Consider the following 19,753-nt stretch of genomic DNA (forward strand, 5'->3'; position numbering starts at 1 on the left):
TACATAAGAGCCATAGCTAGACTCAGATGGAGTAGAGTTGGATAAAACATAAAACGTAAACCATTATTTATTTATGAAAGATAGATTTACAATAATAAGAATTTAATTAATCAAATTTGAGTTATTCAGGACACACGTGTAATTCAGAAATCCCCTGGCGAGCTACTTGGAAGGGGGTGGAGAACTGCTGGTAGCTCTCGAGCTATAGGTTGGAGACCCCTGACCTACAGGGTGTTTTCTTCACACTTATGGTTTAGTCCTGGTTTGAGTCCAATTTAGACTTTAGGTTTAGGTGTGGTTGTGGTTAAATGAGATGTTATTTGATGTCTTCAAATTGCAACAAAGGGTTTTTAGTTTAAGAAGTGTTGCCTCTCCAGATCTTGAGCTAGGCTTGATGAGGACTTTCTGAGTTGAAGGATTACCTATTGTGAATATTTAAGGTTGTCCCTGAAGTGCCCCTGTTCTGTCAATCATCTGACGAGCAGAACAACCAGAGAATTCAATGATCACTGATGCAATTCCACCCCCAAACTCTTAGTGGCAGTCGAGCTACTACGTCAATACAACTTAATGGGAGAAGAAACAGATCTGTGGAGGGCTTTTTTTTACTGTCTATGCTTGTATTTGCACTGTACTGAATTAATCATTTGTGTGCTTGGATGTGGCCCCTGAATGTAACATGGCCCCTGTTTCAGAAAAATCCTAGAACCACCACTGCCCAGAGGAAACCCACCCAGACACAAATTCCATGCAAATTCCACACGGAAAAGCCCAGACAGCTCAGGAGTCAGACCCAGAACCTTCTTGCTGTGAGGCGAGAATGCTATAGCCTGATTCATCATCCGGTTTCACTTTGTGGAAACTGTCTGGCCTTGCATCATTAGGATTCATTCGCTCAACTGTAGGCAGGTACTTTTTTTATTTAACCAATCGCTGCTATTTGGTCGTGATGTTTGTAATGCTCCGCTAACAGGGCCAACTGGTATATTAAGCTTTTCCCAAATCCCATAGGAAGAAGGGCAATAACGTCTTTCCCCTTGATAAAATTCAGCAAACATTTGTTCCGGCTTTAAATCCTTGATCTCGGGAATTGTTGCCAACACAGAATGTAAGGCTCTTCGCTGACTGGCTGGTGCCCCAACTTGCACTTCCAGGGTTAGCCAGCTTGGCTAAGAATGCTGTGCCACCAATATTAATTATATGTATTTAATTAGCCGACATTAAAGTCTTACTGTGTAATCTTTTACCCAAAATACTACTAACACTCTGAAACACATGCAGCCTCACTGTGAGTGGGTTTGCTCTCCACAGACTTTGTAATTTAACCCAAAGTTATGCAGTAGGCTTTAATAAACTCTTTCATAATCCAGGATCAGTTTTCTTTTTATCCACATATAACTCAGCGTTTACAAACAGCTGTGTATCAAACAAATACAAAAGCAATAGTCATGAAGTGGGTTGAACTGCTACTATTTTTGTCACTTAACACAATCGAGAGCAGAGCCGTGTTCATGGCTGCCTCTCTTTTCGTGCTTGTACATTTGAAAACATGATAAGTGAATAAACACTACCACGCTGACCCCCATTTGCTGAATGACTCATCCAATAGACATTTAGTGCCCTTCTCTTTGGTTTTTGTGAGCGCCCAGAGTGAGTCGATACACATCATTCTGATCCCGCCTCTCTCAAACCGGCAGTGGGCGATAAGGACAAAAGGAGATATAATGATAAATGAAAAATAGAATCTATACAGTAGATATGCAAAAGCACAGTATATAGAAGTAAATCATCAAAAACTAATTTAAAATGCTACATAAAAAGCTGGTCAAAAATAAAAAAAAGTAATATAAAAGTGTTCTCAAACCCGAGGCGGGTGATATGCATAAAAGGCGATATAATTACAACTGAAAAATATGATGAATAGAGTCAGAATTAGTCCTGAAAAATAATTTAAAAGGTTGCAGAAAGAGATGATTAAAAATAAAATGAAGTGGTTTAAGAGTGACTTTTCTGCACTTTTGTGTTTGATTTGACACTCCTTACCTTTTGCATTTCTTGAGCTGCATTTACAGCAGGTTTGATGAGTTATCACATCTTACTTCAATATTGGCAAAGGAGAAATAGGAGAAATGAGTAGGATGTTAGTTTTAGACTAATTTCAGTGTAGTTAGCTCCTCCCTACAGGCAGATATAAGGAAGTGTCCACCAGCATTCTCACCAGAACTGAAGAAGCAGCCTGGATGAGCTGCCATGGATTTTGCCTAGCCTTATTCATCAAGCAGTTTCACTTTGTGGAAACTGTCTGACCTCAATGGTAGGTAGATACTTTTTTTATTAACCAATTGTTGCTATTTGGTCGTGATGTATGTATTAGAGCCCGACCGATATATCGGTTGGCCGATATTATCGGCTGATATGGGCAACTTTAGGCATATCGGCTATCGGCCGATATGCTTGCTGATAGGGGCCGATATTTCACGTGGGCATGTTATACCTCGTTATAAATCTTAGACTCTCTACATTCTGTTCATTTAATCCAATTTACAGACAGATAAATGTCCTTATATGTGGCTCCACATCAGTATTTATCTACGGAGTAATTTGTCTGTGTGTGTCTGTACTGACCCTGAACACACCACAGAGTCGCGTCACTCACATGTGTTTGTTTACATCTGCAGACACAGATCCAAACACTGAGATTATATTCTTTTTACGGACAATCGGTTTGAGTCTGGATTAAAAGGACATTTATTAGTGCAGATTTGTGATGTGAGGAGGAGCCTGTGTGAGCGGTGAGTGTTGGAAATATGTCGACTCTGAAGCTAGTTTTTGTCATTTGTTATGGGTTAGCTGCTGTAGCTCCCGCACATAAACAGACTGTTTTCTATTGGTCTGTTCTAAAGTGACTATATTGGCCGTATATTTGCTACTGGACCTGCACTGATATGTAAATGAGCTGTGAACAGACATGTGAATTATGACATTTGCGCACGTATTTACGGCTAAAGGCTAATAGCGCTACTTTCTTTACTAGTTATGGGTCCGTCGCGAACGAAATGACTCTTAGAACCGGCTCTTTGAAGGGAACGACGGGAGCCTGATCCATATTGGGAGCCGTGTTTTCTCTTTCTCTCACTTTTTTTCTCTTCACGCCGCGTGATTCGTGGGTTGACAGCGGCAGCGGCTAAAAACGAAACTTTGAGAAATTTGCGTGTACGTAGGATTAAAAAAAATAAAAATAAAAAAAACAAGCATATTTGACTGTAGTTTAGCATAAAATAAATAAGTCCCGGTTTAGTCCTTTTTCAGTCCTGGTTTAGACCTGGTTCAGTCCTGATTCAGTCCTGCTTGCAACAAAACAATCTGAAGAGCCACTTGGGAGCCAAAAGAACCAGCAGCTTTTAGTGAGCCGAGCCAAAAAGAGCCGGTTCTCTAAAAAGAACTGGAATACCCATCACTAGTGTCTAGAATGTGATGCAAAAATGCCATTAAGTCCAACCTACTGTCTGTAAATATGATGTAAAGAGGCAGAATAACAATAAATGTTGCCTAAATAAACCCAATTTAAAATCCACCAGAGCCAAACCTAAGTTTTTTTAAACAATTCAACATTTACAGTGAATTTTTACATCACTAAATATATCGGTGATTATATCGGCTATCGGCAGCTCCAACTTCCATTATATTGGTTTCATATCGGCCACAGCAAAATCCATATCGGTCGGGCTCTAGTATGTATTGCATCAAATTCCGTTGGAAGAAGTGCAACATCTTTCCCCTTGATAAAATTCACTAAACATTCTCTTTGTTCCAGCTTTAAATCCTCGATCTGGGGAATCGTTGCCAACACAGAATGTATGACTTCGTCTACATCCATCTTGACCGCTTTGTTTACTGTTGTGCTGTACCACAAAATGGACCCAGACAGGCTCTTGAGTTTGACGTCATTGCTTCACTGCTCTTCGCTGATTGGCCGGTGTCTGGACTCACACTTCCAGGGTTCTTGCAAACCGTAGACGGTGTATTCTGATTCCTGACCTAGTCGCTGGAGAGAAATGAAATTGAGTGGAGGCACTAGGTGGCGCCAGCCTGACTAGATTCTACCTGGATGACTGAGGGATTCTACACATTACTTGAATGTTGTCATCTCTTAAAAATATGATTTTTCTGGCAAAAATTTTCTAAAATGTATCTGTAAATGTTCTGGTTGAGGTTCAAATGTCAACTTTGAATTTATTCTTAATGTTTGGCTTGGTGAAATAAAGGTTACATAAATAAAATATCATACAGAATATGAATACATTTTGAAAATAAATATATGCAAGTTTGTGTTAAAAATTTTTGCAGTGGCGTACTCAAAATGTAGCAATTTTGCAACTTTAAAACAGTGATTTCAATATTATCTTGCGATATATCATCTTCTCTAGTCAAAACAGCTCCCCTCACTCTTGTTTTTTTTCTCAAAGAGCTTTATTTTTGTTGACGATGACAGTTGTTGAGGCAGAAAGTTGAAGGTGCACGTTCATGTGTGGGTGGACGTGGGGACTGACCCAGCAGGCGGAGAGAGGAGCAAACGCTAAACTGTAGTGGATTTAAACAGAAAAAAGATTTAAAGTGGAGCAGGAGGGTGGGGGCATTAGGGGGCATGGGTGCAAGTCAGGGGCAGAGTAGTTGTTTTTTTTCCTTTTTCCTGGTTGGAGAATTATTATAATGAGCTTCCATAGGAGATATTCTCTGTAGTTGTTACTATGACAACACATGAAGGCTAACTGTGCAGAATAAACCACTGGCCCGAGGCGGCTCTGGGGGTGCCAGGTGCTTTCTGTTCTTATGTGTCTGTAGGCAGGCGTCATGCTGGTAGGGGAAGACACATAAGGTTTATAAATACATACATATACTATACTGTGCCATATCTATGCTGCTGTAACTTTATACTTTTCAAATCTGATTTAGGTTGGGGAAAAAAATCAAAAGCTTTTATCTTATTGCTGTATCTCAAAGAGCATGTTGATAAGTTGTTTCAGAAGTTGGTGATGTTGTACAGTTATTCTGAATGCAAGGATTAAAAAGGAATAAATGAATAACTGCTGTTGCTTTGAAGATATGCAAATGTAGATCATTTTGAACATAATCATACAGGGTTGGGTATCATTCTGAAGTTGCTGATACGATACATACCTCGATACATAAGCCACAGTACGATACATATCTCGATACAGTGAGCTTCCGATTCGATACGATTCAAAATGATAAATATAAAATCGATTTGTAGGCTAAATCACAGCTGTGATACTAAAAGTCTTTGTTAAACCACGTCTTGTGCCAAGTTAATATGAGCTGTAATATAAAGTCATTGTGTTAGATTAGAAGGGGGGGTGGGATTAAATAAGTTTTCTTTTTCCCGCTCCTTTTTGGACCAATTTTTTATTTTATTTATTTATTTTTTTGTTATTGCTGCTGTATTTTCTGCTATGATTTCATTAATGACTGAATGAATGTTATATGTTCCATTGTAAAAGAATATACATTTACATTGCCCAAAATAAATACACGCACAAAAAAAAAAAAATTATTAAACACACATTTTACTCATTACTCAGTGAATATGTCAGATGTGCTGCATAAACAAATTTCCTTCTTCTGAACAAGCAACAAAATTGTGACAAAATAATTTTGTAAAATATACCATAAAATACTCTTGGTGATTTATTGGTACAGCAGCCCGCAATATTGATACTTTAAACGATACGATATATCAGTATTTAAATATTTTTGTACACTGCTACTCATACAACATAACTAAAAATGGATTTAAAAGGCTACAAAAAAACGTATTGCTATCACAAAGTTTTTTAATTTAGTGATTCTATACAGTTATTTCAGAGCAGGGACCTGTATGTAACTCTACGGACATTGACTGCTACTGAAAGGAAAAACAAACCTGAAAAATCCACAAATATTATTACTATATAGTTAAGGATTGGTTACACAATTTGCATAGCTTTTAACAATTTTCTTTTGCTCTTGAAGGAAAATTATTCCTTGTTAATTTATCTACGCTGCCAGAGAAGACGTTGGAGGTCCAATATTAACCATAAACCAGGAAAAATATCTGCTATTTGACAGTTTAAAGTTTAAATCCTTAATCTCAATTTTTTTTTTTCTGTCTGCAGAGCTGGGACAATAAATCCTGAGTCGTGATTTCATGAGGCTAACTACTGGAGTTGCATTGTGACGCTCAACTCAACAGTGATAAATGTAGCTATTTAATGGCTCAGCAATTAGGGGACTTGTTCCACGGCTCTTTTGTTTACTGTTTAATATCATTTTGACTAATGGATCTCTACAGACATTTTATAACAACAAACATGGAGGGTTTCCACACAAACATTTTATGCCCTCAATTCTATACATGCCTTTCAGTGAGGGAAAATGAGCACTGTTGCTGTAGAAATAAACAATTCAAAACAAAATGATTCAAGCCCTCAAAATATCGCTTATAAACAGGAAGCAGAAACACATAAATATGCTCTTTGCAATATTTTTAGAGAGGATATTTTGTTGTTTGAAAAATGTGTTACTTAAAAGTACACTATGCTTTTCTTGAAATTATATTGCTTTGCCTAAAATGCTCCACAGTATGGCTTTAAACTTTTCTGTCTTTAGTTTTTATTTCTTAAAAATACAGTGATAAACATGCATTCTTACATGATGTGGGCTCGTCTCTCCTTAGATCTGAGCTGTAACTTGGTCTGACAACATTGTGACTACATGGAGATAAATATGTTTAATGCCAAACTGTGGAACATTTTAGGCAAAGCTTTAATCCACCGGAAAAGTTAGTGCGCCTTTAAATAATTACAGTCTATGCGATTTGTTAACCGCCTCTCAAAAAGTATTTTTTCTTTTCCAGTGTGAGCGAGGTTTAGGTGTGAACTCCAGATGGGTGATTCCTCTCGTACTCTGACACATAGGTAGCTGCAGTGCTAGATGGGAAAATACCCCGTGCTCTCCAGCGATCATCAGCGCTGTCAGTCAGAGCTCACACACACAAACGCACGCTGCATACAGTACAACACACACACACTTACACACAACTCCATCTGACAAACCAATCAGCCCCCTGCCGCTCCAGGCTGAGGGGGAGGACAACAATCCACACACGTACACACACATCTGCACCTGACATTGGACTATAAAGTGGGCCATACTGACTGTAATAAATATAACATAATACTCTTCTAATAACTATAATTAGATCAAACTTTGTATAATCTGAAACACACGTAGAAGTATAGATTGAACTTCAAATATTGCAAAAGAGTGAGAGGAAAATTAACACAATAGTGCAGAAATACGATCACATATTCTTGCTAGATTGCATTACACATTTCTGTACATTTTAACCAGTTCTTTTTGACTCCTTTGACTCAACTCTACGAGAGATTCACTGTTTTTTAAAGAAATATCCAAACTTACGATCCAAAAATGCTGAAAATGTTTTGTTAGGGATTACCTTCGCAAACTTTCTATGTTAATCGCATGACTTAAAGTCTTTTCAACTGAGAACAAGCGCATTTTTGTGTTGAATATTGGCACCGTTTCCTGAAGCTATTGTAAAAATAAAAAAAAAAAAAAAAAACTATTCCCTTTTTGTTCACTTCTGTTGACAAATATGATGTTAAAGTAGGAGCTTGTTTTTGTTTCATGTGGTTAGACCCATTAATTACAGAGATATTAACCGTAAACTAGTTCAATGAATCTGCAATCTGAAAGTTAAACAGCAAATTCCTCAAAAGAAATCCACTCCATCCTCCAGCTCCATTTAAAACTAGGGAGTTGAGAATTTTGTAATGTCACGCTAACTCAAGTTCCTCGACGCCCACCTCTCCACGGTTCCCTCTCCACTTAGACATACTGTACTGTTCTCTGTACTGTGAAGTCTATCTGTGAGTGCTCTGAGGGTTTTCCATTGGCGTCAGTCATATTTTATTCATAGGTGTTGTCTAAACACAAATAGAGTGGAGGAGTGTACACGTGTGGGCACTAATGTCAGTTTGTGCGTTTGACTCAAGCTGAAGTTATTTCTGGATGACCTGTAGTTTTGCAGTTTGTTTTTGAATCTTGGATGTCAGTCACTGTTTAGAAAGCTGAATTTTCTTGGTTATTTCTGATTTGTTTTGTTCAATCCTTGGCAGGCTTCTCGCTGCGCTGATCCTTTCTACACTCACATTAAGAGGTTTAATCCAGTCCCAGATCAAATAAGTAATAATGCAGAGGTTGCAGAGATGTTATTGTTTTGTCTAGAAAGTTCCATAGTATGGCATTAAACAAATCTATCATGTGTTTTCTTATACTGCTCAAAATTGTCTTGAAAAACAAACATCTTTACTGTAAGCGGGGTTGCCTCTCCACAAATTTAAACTGCATCTTGGCCTGTTTAAGTCTATACTTTGGCAAAACAATAACATCTCCATGAGGACAAACAGGTGGCAGATGCTTCACCAGAAAAGTTACACAATGAATCTTTAAGTGTTTTGACTTTGCAACTCTGTTTGCCCAACTTTGACATGTACACACTCATAATCAGGAAGCAAGAGCACTCGTATTATTATTAAACACTTGAGTTTTCGATCCAGGAGTTATATGACCTCATTAACATTTCTTTCTCTCTCTCTCTCTCTTACTCCCTTCATAGCTCACACCTCTTCTCCTTCCCTCTTTCTCCCTGTTTCCTCATCACACTCCTCTCTTTATCTTCCCTCCTTCGCCCCCTCCTGCTCCTGTCTCCTCTCTCTTTCGCTCCTTCAGAAAAACCTGGGTGCACTCTACACTACAACACCCTCCGTGCGAAACACCTAATCTCAAAGTTAATTAAGTCTGCCTTCGGTGCTGCGTTTGGGCTCCTCTGCTCTTTCGTCTTTCAGGAATGTTTTTCTGGATGAGAGACTGCTGTCACTCTCCTCTCCTTGATGAATGTGCCTCATATTCCCGTGTGGGTTGGGACAGGCTAGAATGCGAAAAACACAGCTCTGTTTTACACTACGAAGCAGGCGCATTATGCAAAATTAACTTTTATGAGCTTTTAGTCATTTTATAATAGTTTTCCCTTTTCATTTACCATTTTGAGGGATCCATGCATGGTAGAGTAATCTTTATCATCCTGAATTCAAGACGCCATTACCCCAAAAATTACTGATTACCTCTTTCTCACATACACACCCACTTCATTTTCAGATATTACTTTTTTTTTCTTAATTAGTGGTACACATTTCAACAGCGGTGCTTTGCCATTTTGGCACTAATGGGGAAAAAAATCCACTGCTCACCATGAACTGCAGCTATCCATAAGAAGTGTTGTCAGCACGGTCTGGCAGAGTGGCACTTTGTTGTCAGAATTTTCATGATGACTTGCCACGAAGAGGCAGACTAGTTTCTTTTCTTTATTACTCTGTACCTGTTTTTTACTTTTACTACTCTTTTACTGCCTTAAAAGTGTGAAAAACAGTTAAAAGGTTTGCAGTGGTCACAATTTATTCCACACTTTTCTACTTCTAAGCATCCTAATCATTTACTGTGAATAGTTTATAAGCATTTTTCAGAAGTTTCAGAGGCTAGAGCAGAGTTTTACCGTCACAGTTATGGCAACAACAACTAGCACCAGTGCACCAGCATTACTTTCTGTTTTGCAAAGTATAAAAACACTTTATACTGAGATGCAGGCAGCACACAGCAGTCTTATTTTGACACTAAGAGAAGAGCTGCTATTACAGTGTATACTAAGCACTTTATTACATGAAACTGATACGGCCCCTTTAAGTTGTTGTAGATTAAAACTGTGATTTAAATAATGTAAAATAATGGCCCACTTGTGTCACAGATTATATCAAACAAAAGCATAATATGTCTTCTTTAACACTTACTGCAGGGGCCTTGGAGAAGACTGGCACCATGTAATTCAGATTGACAGCATCTAATTAAATGAAATTAGGTGGTGTCAATCTTTTGATGCTTTTTACATTCGGATTTTTCAGCTACATATAGCCGTTATATAGAGGGAATCTCACACCAGATGGATAGGATGTGAAAATAGAATTGGCTTGGGTCTACACACGAGGAATCGCGAGTGTTGGAACAGACCTTTTCCTTAATCCTCGCCTCCTCTTCTTCCTCTCCTATCTCATTCACAGCTCTTCGCTCTTATTTGTCCTACCATTGTTTAATCATCTGGGCCACTTTCTCAACCCATTTACCAATCTTCTGGCCCTCCGCTCCTCCACGGGTGCAGGTCTGTCACACGTTTTGTAGCAGGGCGTATTGCAGTGGATAAACTGTAATATTAAAGGCATGTTTAAGCAGCTTTTGAGCAAAATAAGTCAGATGTGTGCTGTCTGAATTGAACTGTAAAGCGGGTCTTGTTGGATAATCAGGACACACACATTACCTTGCTAGAAGTTGTTATCTTTACTGTCACAGCAAAATCTGATCTGTGAGCTATGGAAAGCACTTTTCACTTATCGCTCATCACATGAAATTAGAATTCAGAATGCATAAGGAAAGTGAGGAATTACTTTGGACCATTGCAAACTGTTTAAAATGAAATAGTCACATTTTAAAAGTACAAATCAGGTACAGATTGTCTTTATGGAGATGTTATTGCTTTGCCTGTAATGCTCCACAGTTTGGCACCTTGCGTGTTTTCAGTCAGGTGTTTTGTTCCTACAAACAAAAGACATGGATTCATATACTGTGAGGAGATTTTCTACACCATGTAATTTGAACTGGAAGCATGAACTGCTTGTCTCCATGGAGAAAGACAACACTCTAATCTAGTCAAAGCTGAAAGATCTCTTTGGAAACCAGAAAAAATACAAATACAAAAAATATAAAGTTAATATTAATTATTCATTAATTCATATTTTAACTCCTATGTAGAATATATATTGGCCAATGTATTAAATAAAGCGTAAAATCCAATAAATTGACAGCACAACTGAAAACAGCTAACATTAGGGATGTAACGATATCCAAATCTCTCAGTACGATATTATCATGATATGCATCTGATGGTAGGATATTTATTGTGATATTTTGGAGAGGCTGATATAATTGTAGATAGGACACTTTTTTGCTTTTAAAATACCCTGACAAGAATTTAGTGTGAGTTATTACTGTCATAATCTCAAGAATTCAAGTAAAAACATATTTCTTCATGTTGTCTGTACTGAAATGAATGATGGGATATGTAGTTCCTGAATTTTATTAGCTACTGCAGCTGTAAAACAATGCATTTATGCAAAGGAACTTGTGATTCGATATATTGTAATACTACTGTAACACGTTTGACGATACAATATCACGATATTTCGGTTACTGTTACATCCCTAGTTAACATAAAAAACAGGTATCAACTCAAGTATAAAGTGTTATATAACTCACAAGTTCCACAACAGTGCAAATAATGGTAAAAATACAATAAATCATTTTACCCCAAGAGCCACACAAGAAGGAATTTGGCTTTCCCAGTACCACCAGATCTAAACCAGGAATTTTTCAGGTTAAATTAGTGCAAGACCAGGTCCAAAACAGAACTACACCTTTGCTACGGGAGTTGAAAACAAGAAGTGTTGTAAATAGAATAGACTCTAAATTAAGCAAACACTAGACCTGCAGAGGATGAATAGAAGCTTACATACTACTACTGCCCCGAGAAGCACTGCAATAAATACTGACCCCATAATAATATTGTTCCTGAGTTTATACTGACCTGTAATGATAGTCATTATTGTGACAGTACATGAGTGACTTACCCTTCCCTCTGTTTGTGTTTGCAGGGAGCGGGCTGCACGGCTCTTGTGGTTGCTGTGGTAGCCAGGAAACTGGAGCTGACCAAGGCCGAGAAGCACGTTCACAACTTCATGATGGACACACAGCTCACCAAACGGGTGAGTGGGTAAAGACATGTGCTGTGGGTGTAGTGTTGATGCTAACATTATAAACTTGATTTGGATACTAAGGAATAGACTCGACACTTGATACTAATTCTGATACCACGATGATAATAAAAAACACTCTTTACAGAAACAATCACACAACATTAAAGGGATAGTCCAGAATTTTGGACAGAGGACCTGATTTCCTAGTGAGCCAGAGTGTTGGAGACGTGTTTTTAAAATATTCCATCCAGTCCTTGTATTTGCAGAGGTCGCTGGGTCTAGGCTAGTGCATGTCAATGGACATAGTTATCCTGCCACTAAAAACCACTTACCCACCACCACAAAACACCTGAAGCAAATCTATTATTACGCCAGACTGTCAATGTAAATGTCTGTGTTGAAAGAATAATGTTTGTAATAAAACTACCCTTGCATCACATGAATCTTTGCATGTTGAGGGACTATTTTCTCAGCAGCATTGGAATTTTACTTTGCCAGTAAGGTAGGTGCTAGATGATATCAGTCCAAGTACAATTTGCTGCTGCTGCTGCTCAGACATAAATCCTTCAAATGCAAGGTTGGTTTTACTTCTAAAATTATTCTTTCAACATAGACATTTACATGGACAGTCTGTCATAATAATAGAATTGCTTTGGGTGTTTTGTGGAGTGGGTAAGTGTTTTTTAGTGGCAGGATAACTGTGGCCATTGACATGCACTAGCCTAGCACCAGCGACCTTTGCAAATACAAGGACTGGATGGAATATTTTAAAAAGTGTCTCCACACGTCTCCAGCACTCTGACTCACTAGGAAATGAGGTCCTATGTCCAAAATTCTGGACTGTCCCTTTAAATCATAGTACTTTATTTTATATTCTCAATTGCCTTATATCTGCTCTTTTTAGTTTCAATTAGTATCTGGCTTTCGATACTTTAAACAATCCAAAGTGTGTGTACTGTGGCTTTACAAAGGGGTGAAACCATTTTGGGGAGTGTGTGGTGCCACTTTTGCCACATTTTCCTATTACAGTTAATGTCATGAGATGCCTTTTGTGCTAATATTTCTGCTACTATCATTAATAGTAATTTCTTCATGTTGACTTCATGTTGTTGTCATATTTTAGTTGTTACATACTGTAGCTATTATAACTGTTTAGCAGGATCATGGACCAAAGTCATTCCTGTCATGAAAGGATTTTGAGGACTTTTTGATGAGGGATGTCACAAGTAATTATTATTCTCACAGAGGCATGCAAAGCTCTTGTTATTTCACACAGCAAGAAAATAAACATACATTTTAGATTCATACATTTTAGGAGAAGCTCTGTATTGTGAATGAACAGTGTGAATGAATGTGAATAAAGGATTTCACTTATAGTTGTACAGGGCGTTCAAAAACATCTCTGCTAATAATCATTATGGGGGGTTTGCTCATTCAAGGAAATTTTCTTTTGTTTATTGTGTATTTTCAATTATCACCAGGACAGGACTGTGAAAAAAGCCACCAAAGTGACACTTTAAAGACATGCCAAACACTGAGACGACAAGCCATGTGTCATGACAACAATCAGAAGCATCAGGATATCCAAAGCTAACAAAATAAATTAGTTTGTTTTTAGCATACAGGTGTAAAATTATTTGTGATTAATAAAGAACTTTTGATAACATCATGCCAAAGGTACAAACAGGGTCAACAGATAAAACACTACAATATATTTCAATCATAGAAGGTCAAAGTTACTGCTCTAAATGAGAAAAAAAAAAAGTATAAATACTTATACTACTGCTATCAATGAGGGTTAAATGCACATTACTGTATGTAACTTTTTTGACAGAGGATTTGCCACCTGCTTGTGTCTACATGTACCACCATATGCCATTGATTTGCCTTGAATGTTCCAGGGTATGGCATTAAAAACATCAATCAGCGGAGACAAGCCAACTTATAATTCAGATCTGTGCACAGGCAGCACCACTCACACGAAGAATGCATGTTTTTAAAATTTGGCCGATAAAAACTCCCAACACAGGAATTAAGGGTGGATAATTAAATTTTTCTGTTGGAGGGTCCATCACCTAGCCTGATTCATCAGCCAGTTTAACTTCATGGAAACCGTCTGACCTCGCAGCATTAGGATTCATTCACTTTTTTTATTTAACCAATCGCTGCTATTTGGTCGTGAAGTATGTAATGCACCAAATCCCATAGGAAGAAGGGTAATAACGTCTTTCCCCTTGATAAAATTTACCAAACATTCTCTTTGTTCCGGCTTTAACTCCTTGATCTTGAGAATCGTTGCCAACACAGAATGTATGGCTTCATCTACATCCATCTGGACCACTTTGTTTACTGTTGTGCTGTTCCACAAAAGGGACCCAGACAGGCGCTTGAGTTTGACATCATGGCTTCACAGCTCTTCACTGATTGGCCAGTGCACAGTCTACAACTTCCGGAGATGCAAACCGTCTAGTGTATTCCTAGTCGCTGGAGAGAAATGAAATCGAATGGAGGCACTAGGTGGCACCAGCCTGGCTATCCATCACCTTGTCTCTTTGTATTACTTTGTATGAAATGTTCCACACCATGGCATTACAGAGACTAGTTTAGATGTCTAAGCAGAAGAAAGTTCCCTCACAATAAGAACACATATTTTTCAAGGTAATTTTAAGCATTGAAACACTAGTTAGATAAGTTTAATGCTTTACTATGTAGCATTACAGGCAAATCCATAACATCCCCATGGAAACAAGCAGGTGGTTTTGTTTCCACCTGAAAAATGACACTGCACTTTACATGCATACATGCTAGAGAAGGTAAGTCTAATGGCATACAACATTCCTGGCAAAGCAATGGCATTTCAATGAAAAACATAGTGCATCTAGTGCATCTTTAATTTCCAGTTTTGTCAGCTTAATGTCTAAATGCCCCTGTAGCTGCAGCTTCACGGTACCTGCCTGTATTGTAGTGATAGAGCCATGTTATTTAGGTGAATGGTAGTAGAAGGTCATCTCCTGGTGCTCTGCTCTCCCCATCCACTGACATTTGTCTCTTTTCTTACAACAAATCGGTTCCTCGTTCACACCTAATCTGTCGCCTTTCCTCTCCCCCTCGCCCCTCTTCATGCCCCCTCCTGTGCCCCATCCATCCCACTCTCTCTCCACCCCTTCTCTGGTCCTTCTCAATTTTTCATACAGTTGAAAGACCCAAGCTGTAAAAATAGCTCCCGTATCAAATATGTAGGGTACATTATGGCAGCTTGTATCTTAGTGATGAAGCAAGAGGCTCTAATCAATAGATAGATTCTGTAGAAAATTATTACAAGAGAAGAATCAATTAACAGGCTGCACCATGTTCCAATAATTGCGTAATACACTGAAAGAATTATGGTTGATTATAATCGGAAAATAATTACATTCACATAATATAGATGTGACCTGGGAATAACTGTCCAGACAGTGAATTATACTATATTAAAGATTGAATAACCTTTTACATCTGCAAGTGTTCTGCAGCCACAGTCTCTTACATTTCCTCCATCATTCATTTATGCCAGTGAAGGGTAATACGTACTACATATTGTATTCACAGGATTTTCAGTGTAGTAGTGTTTCCTTAAAGCAGCATTTATTAAGTTAGGCTCTTGCAGAGATGGAGACTTGCAAGTCATGACTTGGACTCGAGTCAGACTTGAGTCACTATTTTTAGGACTTGAGACTTGACTTGATAAAATGGACTAAGACTTGAGACTCAACTTGGACTTGAAGGTCAATGACTTGGCTCGGACTTCAGCCCTGTGATTTGAGAAGACTTGATGCTTCTCCTAAATATGTTTTTATAAAATACTTTTTCTCTTTACAGTTGATAAATGCTGTTGTTATTTTTTCAGGAACAAATTGGAACATGTCCCTCCCACTTCTGTTTGGTACTGTGGATGGAACTGAAGTACTGTGATACTCAAATGTACTACAGTAATATACAGTACAATACAGTACAACAGAGGGAACTACAGAGAACATGATTCTTCAATTTCAGTGCAGACTACATGACAAAATAACTGTTATTTAGCACTTTTACATCTGAATTCTTTCTGTTCTGACCATCATGATTCACACTCAGATCTTGTCAAGACATTTATAAAGGAAAAATCTGCATTTCTACAAGTCTTAATAAATAATCTCTTAATGAATACTCATATACTGTGACTATTTAAGAACAATTTGGCTTAAAATTCATATAAATTGCAAAAATGTAATCTATATTTGGTACTTTTTTGGTTTGAAGACTTGAAATGACTTGAAGCTCAAAGCAGACTAATTGGACTTGACTTGGACTTATAGACCAGAGACTCGAGACTCGACTTGGACTTGCCTGTCTTTGACTTGGGACTTGACTCAGACTTGAGGTCAAAGACTTGAGACTTACTTGAGACTTGCAAAACACCGACTTGGTCCCACCTCTGGATTCTTGTAAATGAGTAAAGTTCGTATTTCCAAGTTTTTGTTGCCCCCTAAAGTATATTGTAAGCCATAGTTTGTGACATAATGAGACCCTCGTGTGCGTCAAATTGTGAAACACACTAATACAAATTCATAAGACAGAGCCATGTGCGTCACCAATGATACTTTGCAGCAGATGTCAGTAGAAAGCCCTGCTCTGTCTGAAGCTCTGTCACTCAGTTTTGACTAAATCTGGGTTTTATTTTAACACAATCTGACTAGAAAGAACTGATTTACAGTAGTTGGAATTACACCAGGTGAGATGATTTGCTCACACGTCTCTCACATTTAAAATTACAAATGTTAGAGACGTGCTGGCTCACAGTTTTTCACTTCATCACTCTCACCTCTCACCGGGACCATGAACGCTTGTATTGATCTCAGGCTCCTGTCTGTTTCTTTTTAAATCCATTTTGTATTTTTTCTTGAGTTTTCTGTGGAAGCTCTACAGACTTTTAAAACATCCTAATAATAACTTAAACAACATTTGTGTTACCTCTTTGATACCTTAATTTAGTATTTAGTGTGGACACTGAACTTAGTTGCAACAGCGTAAACTCGGACTTTATTTACTCTGCATAATTATCCAAGTGCTCCGAGAATGAACGTCTTTTTACAGGCCTCACTGTTGTTTTTATTGCTCTTGTACTATAACAAAATTGAGTAGCTTTAGTCTTTTTCTTCACACCATGTGGTATCGGACTGATATCGGTATCAGCAAGTACACTAAGGCCAAGCATTTTATCAGACTCCAAAAAAATGGTATCGGAACAACACTAATATTTAGATCTGGGGGTACTCAGAAATCCAAGGAAGTACAAACACATTCATATACTGTATAAAGAAAACTGTACAGATTTAGCTACTACTGGCTAAACATGGATGCGTGTAGATGCAAACCTTTATTTTCAGTTGCACAACATAACTCATTTCCACCTAGACTATTGCAAAGAAGCTGCTCTGGAGTTTCAAACAAATCCACAACACAACTCCAAGATTGTATTAAAATAGATCTTCTCAACTGAGCAGTCAGAATAGATAGAGAGATTTCCTGTTTAATGTTTGTACTTGTTTACTTTCTGTCACCTTCCAGATTTGGGGCAGATAAACTCAAAACACAAAGTTTGAATACAAAGAAAGTTTATTGCTTTGTTGAGTTTGTTCTGCAGTTAATAAAAGTGAGTAGGAGCCTGTAAACTAGCCTCCCGTCATCCAGTGGTAAAAGTTGTCTCTGAGCCCAAGAGGCTACAAATGCTCATTTTCTTCTTGGTGGTCACTGAGAGAGACCAGGCGGACTGCAGGCTCCAGTGTACACGGGGTTACAGTGGGACATTTTGCAAACGACGCACCCTCCTCTTCATCGTCAGAAGAAATAGTGCGTTTATAAGCCACTTTCCTTGTGCTCTGCTGTTTAGAGACAGGACTCTCCTCAGTGGGATAAGCACACTTACGAGCCCGGGCTAAAGGAGCTGCACTGGTCTGAAAAAGTCCAACAATTCAAATGATGTGCAAGTTGAATTGAAATTGAAATTGCAAATCATTTGAATATATTTTTACATTTTTTACCTTAGAGGCATGAGCTCCGTGATTCTGTGGAGCACACTGCGAGGCCTCATTTAATGATGCTGTGCCCCTGAAATGTGTGGAGACATGTTTCATCGGGACACTCACCTTTGTAGATGAAGCACGAGGCTCCTGGGCAGGTTTCCAGAACACTGGCGCCGCAGTGGTCTTTATCTATGAAAAAAAAGGTAGGGAAAAGTGTTATTCTTATAGACACAACTTTACAAGCCATCAAGAGAAACAGCAGTGTATCTTGAGGGGGCCAATGTCTTCATAAAACAGGACCGCCTTCTTAGGGGGAGGTTGGACTCTCGACTTGATTTTGTGGCACACTTCAGCCAAACTCTCTGCAGTGAGCTCCACTGGAGTCTTGACCAGCACAGAGCAGGCGGGTTTTGGCCGAGGAGCCACAGGGACGTGGGGCTTCATATACTCTTGAAGCTCAAACATTTTCCAACTCTATCTCATTAGAGGAGCAGTGAAAGGCTTTTTTGCTTTGCTATTGTTACCTGACACAGTCTATGCCTTTATGCCTTTTACAATGAGAACTGAAGTTGCTGGTAATCACAAGTGTTCAGTGTGAATCGTACCACAAATGTGAGCTAATACTTTTATTTTAAATAAATGTTAACACAAAACTGTATTTGTAAATAAAGGAATTATTTATTTAGGTTTATTCTAATTGGTATTTTCTTCCCTTTAAGATCTAATATACTAATACGAAGAGTCTAAGCTTTATATCAAAGTATAACATGTCAGCGTGGACGATCGGCACATATCATAGACATATAAATGGACATAGCTAACGTGCTAGCCGCTGCTGTGAGCCTCGTCATTTTGGTCTTAAAATGTTCATATTAACCTACATGATCTACATGATCCTGGTGGAGGTTTTTTTGTTGTTGTTGTTTTTGCTGTTTTGTCCATCAAAAAATAATTTTCATAATATCCAGCCTGGCTCCAAATTTGTTCCTGTAACCGAGCTTCATTTGAGTGGTGCTGAGTGCTATCAGTGACATCACACTCGCTCAGTCCACTTTTTTGTACAGTTTATCGTTCAGGTCTTAATATAGACTGGCTTCACTCAAGCACAATGAATTAGATGTCTAAGTTTTCAAAAGCGAGCAATTTATAGAACGCAAAATACATAGATAAACGTAGGTAAAACATATTCCTTCACTTAACAACAAGTTGGTGTTACATTCATATTTAGATCCTTTCTTTAAAGTAATTTTGAATTCATTGACAAGGCCTTTCAGAGTGGTACAAACTAACAAAAGACCTGTCAGTTTTAAAGTCTCAGCTCTGACAGGTGAAGTGAATAACAGCTTATCTCTCCATCAGGCAGCTCTTAATGGGGTGTATTTTTAAGTGAACATTTTGTCTTCAGATTTGACATGTTTGAACCAGGAAAAAGAAGTGCAAATGAGTTAAAACACGGGTTAAATTGTGATGGCGAGACTGGGTCAGAGCATCTCTAAAAATGTACTTCTGTAAAATTGATTGGTGGCAAAAGTTATCCAAGGGTTCAAGAGTGGTCAACAGAACAGGTGGACAAGTAGATAATTAATACTAAATCTTTATACTAATTGGAGACAGTTTATGAATGATCTTTTGGGTGATTTTTTTTTCAGCAGTACTAGGCAACAGCTACATTATAAGACCATCACCAGTAAAAATGCAATTTTTCTCTTATTTTGTGATCAAAGTGTGTTGTTTTTCTTTGAGATTTTTTTTTCCTCATTATTGAAATTGAGA

General features: G+C 38.1%; 1 protein-coding gene across 2 annotated transcripts in view; it reads left to right on the plus strand.

The window, feature by feature from the left end:
• kcnn3 (potassium intermediate/small conductance calcium-activated channel, subfamily N, member 3) overlaps window positions 1-19,753 on the plus strand; it is a 114,206-nt gene that overhangs the window by 68,301 nt on the left and 26,152 nt on the right. For both annotated transcript variants that reach the window (XM_020928057.2, XM_055164114.1), the window contains exon 7: window positions 11,835-11,945. In XM_020928057.2, the coding sequence (XP_020783716.2) occupies window positions 11,835-11,945 (111 nt within the window). The remainder of the gene's footprint in view (window positions 1-11,834; window positions 11,946-19,753) is intronic.

The sequence above is a fragment of the Boleophthalmus pectinirostris genome, unplaced genomic scaffold (assembly GCF_026225935.1).
Source record: "Boleophthalmus pectinirostris isolate CB_2022bp ecotype Guang Dong unplaced genomic scaffold, ASM2622593v1 HiC_scaffold_6, whole genome shotgun sequence".
Taxonomy (NCBI): Eukaryota; Metazoa; Chordata; class Actinopteri; order Gobiiformes; family Gobiidae; genus Boleophthalmus; species Boleophthalmus pectinirostris.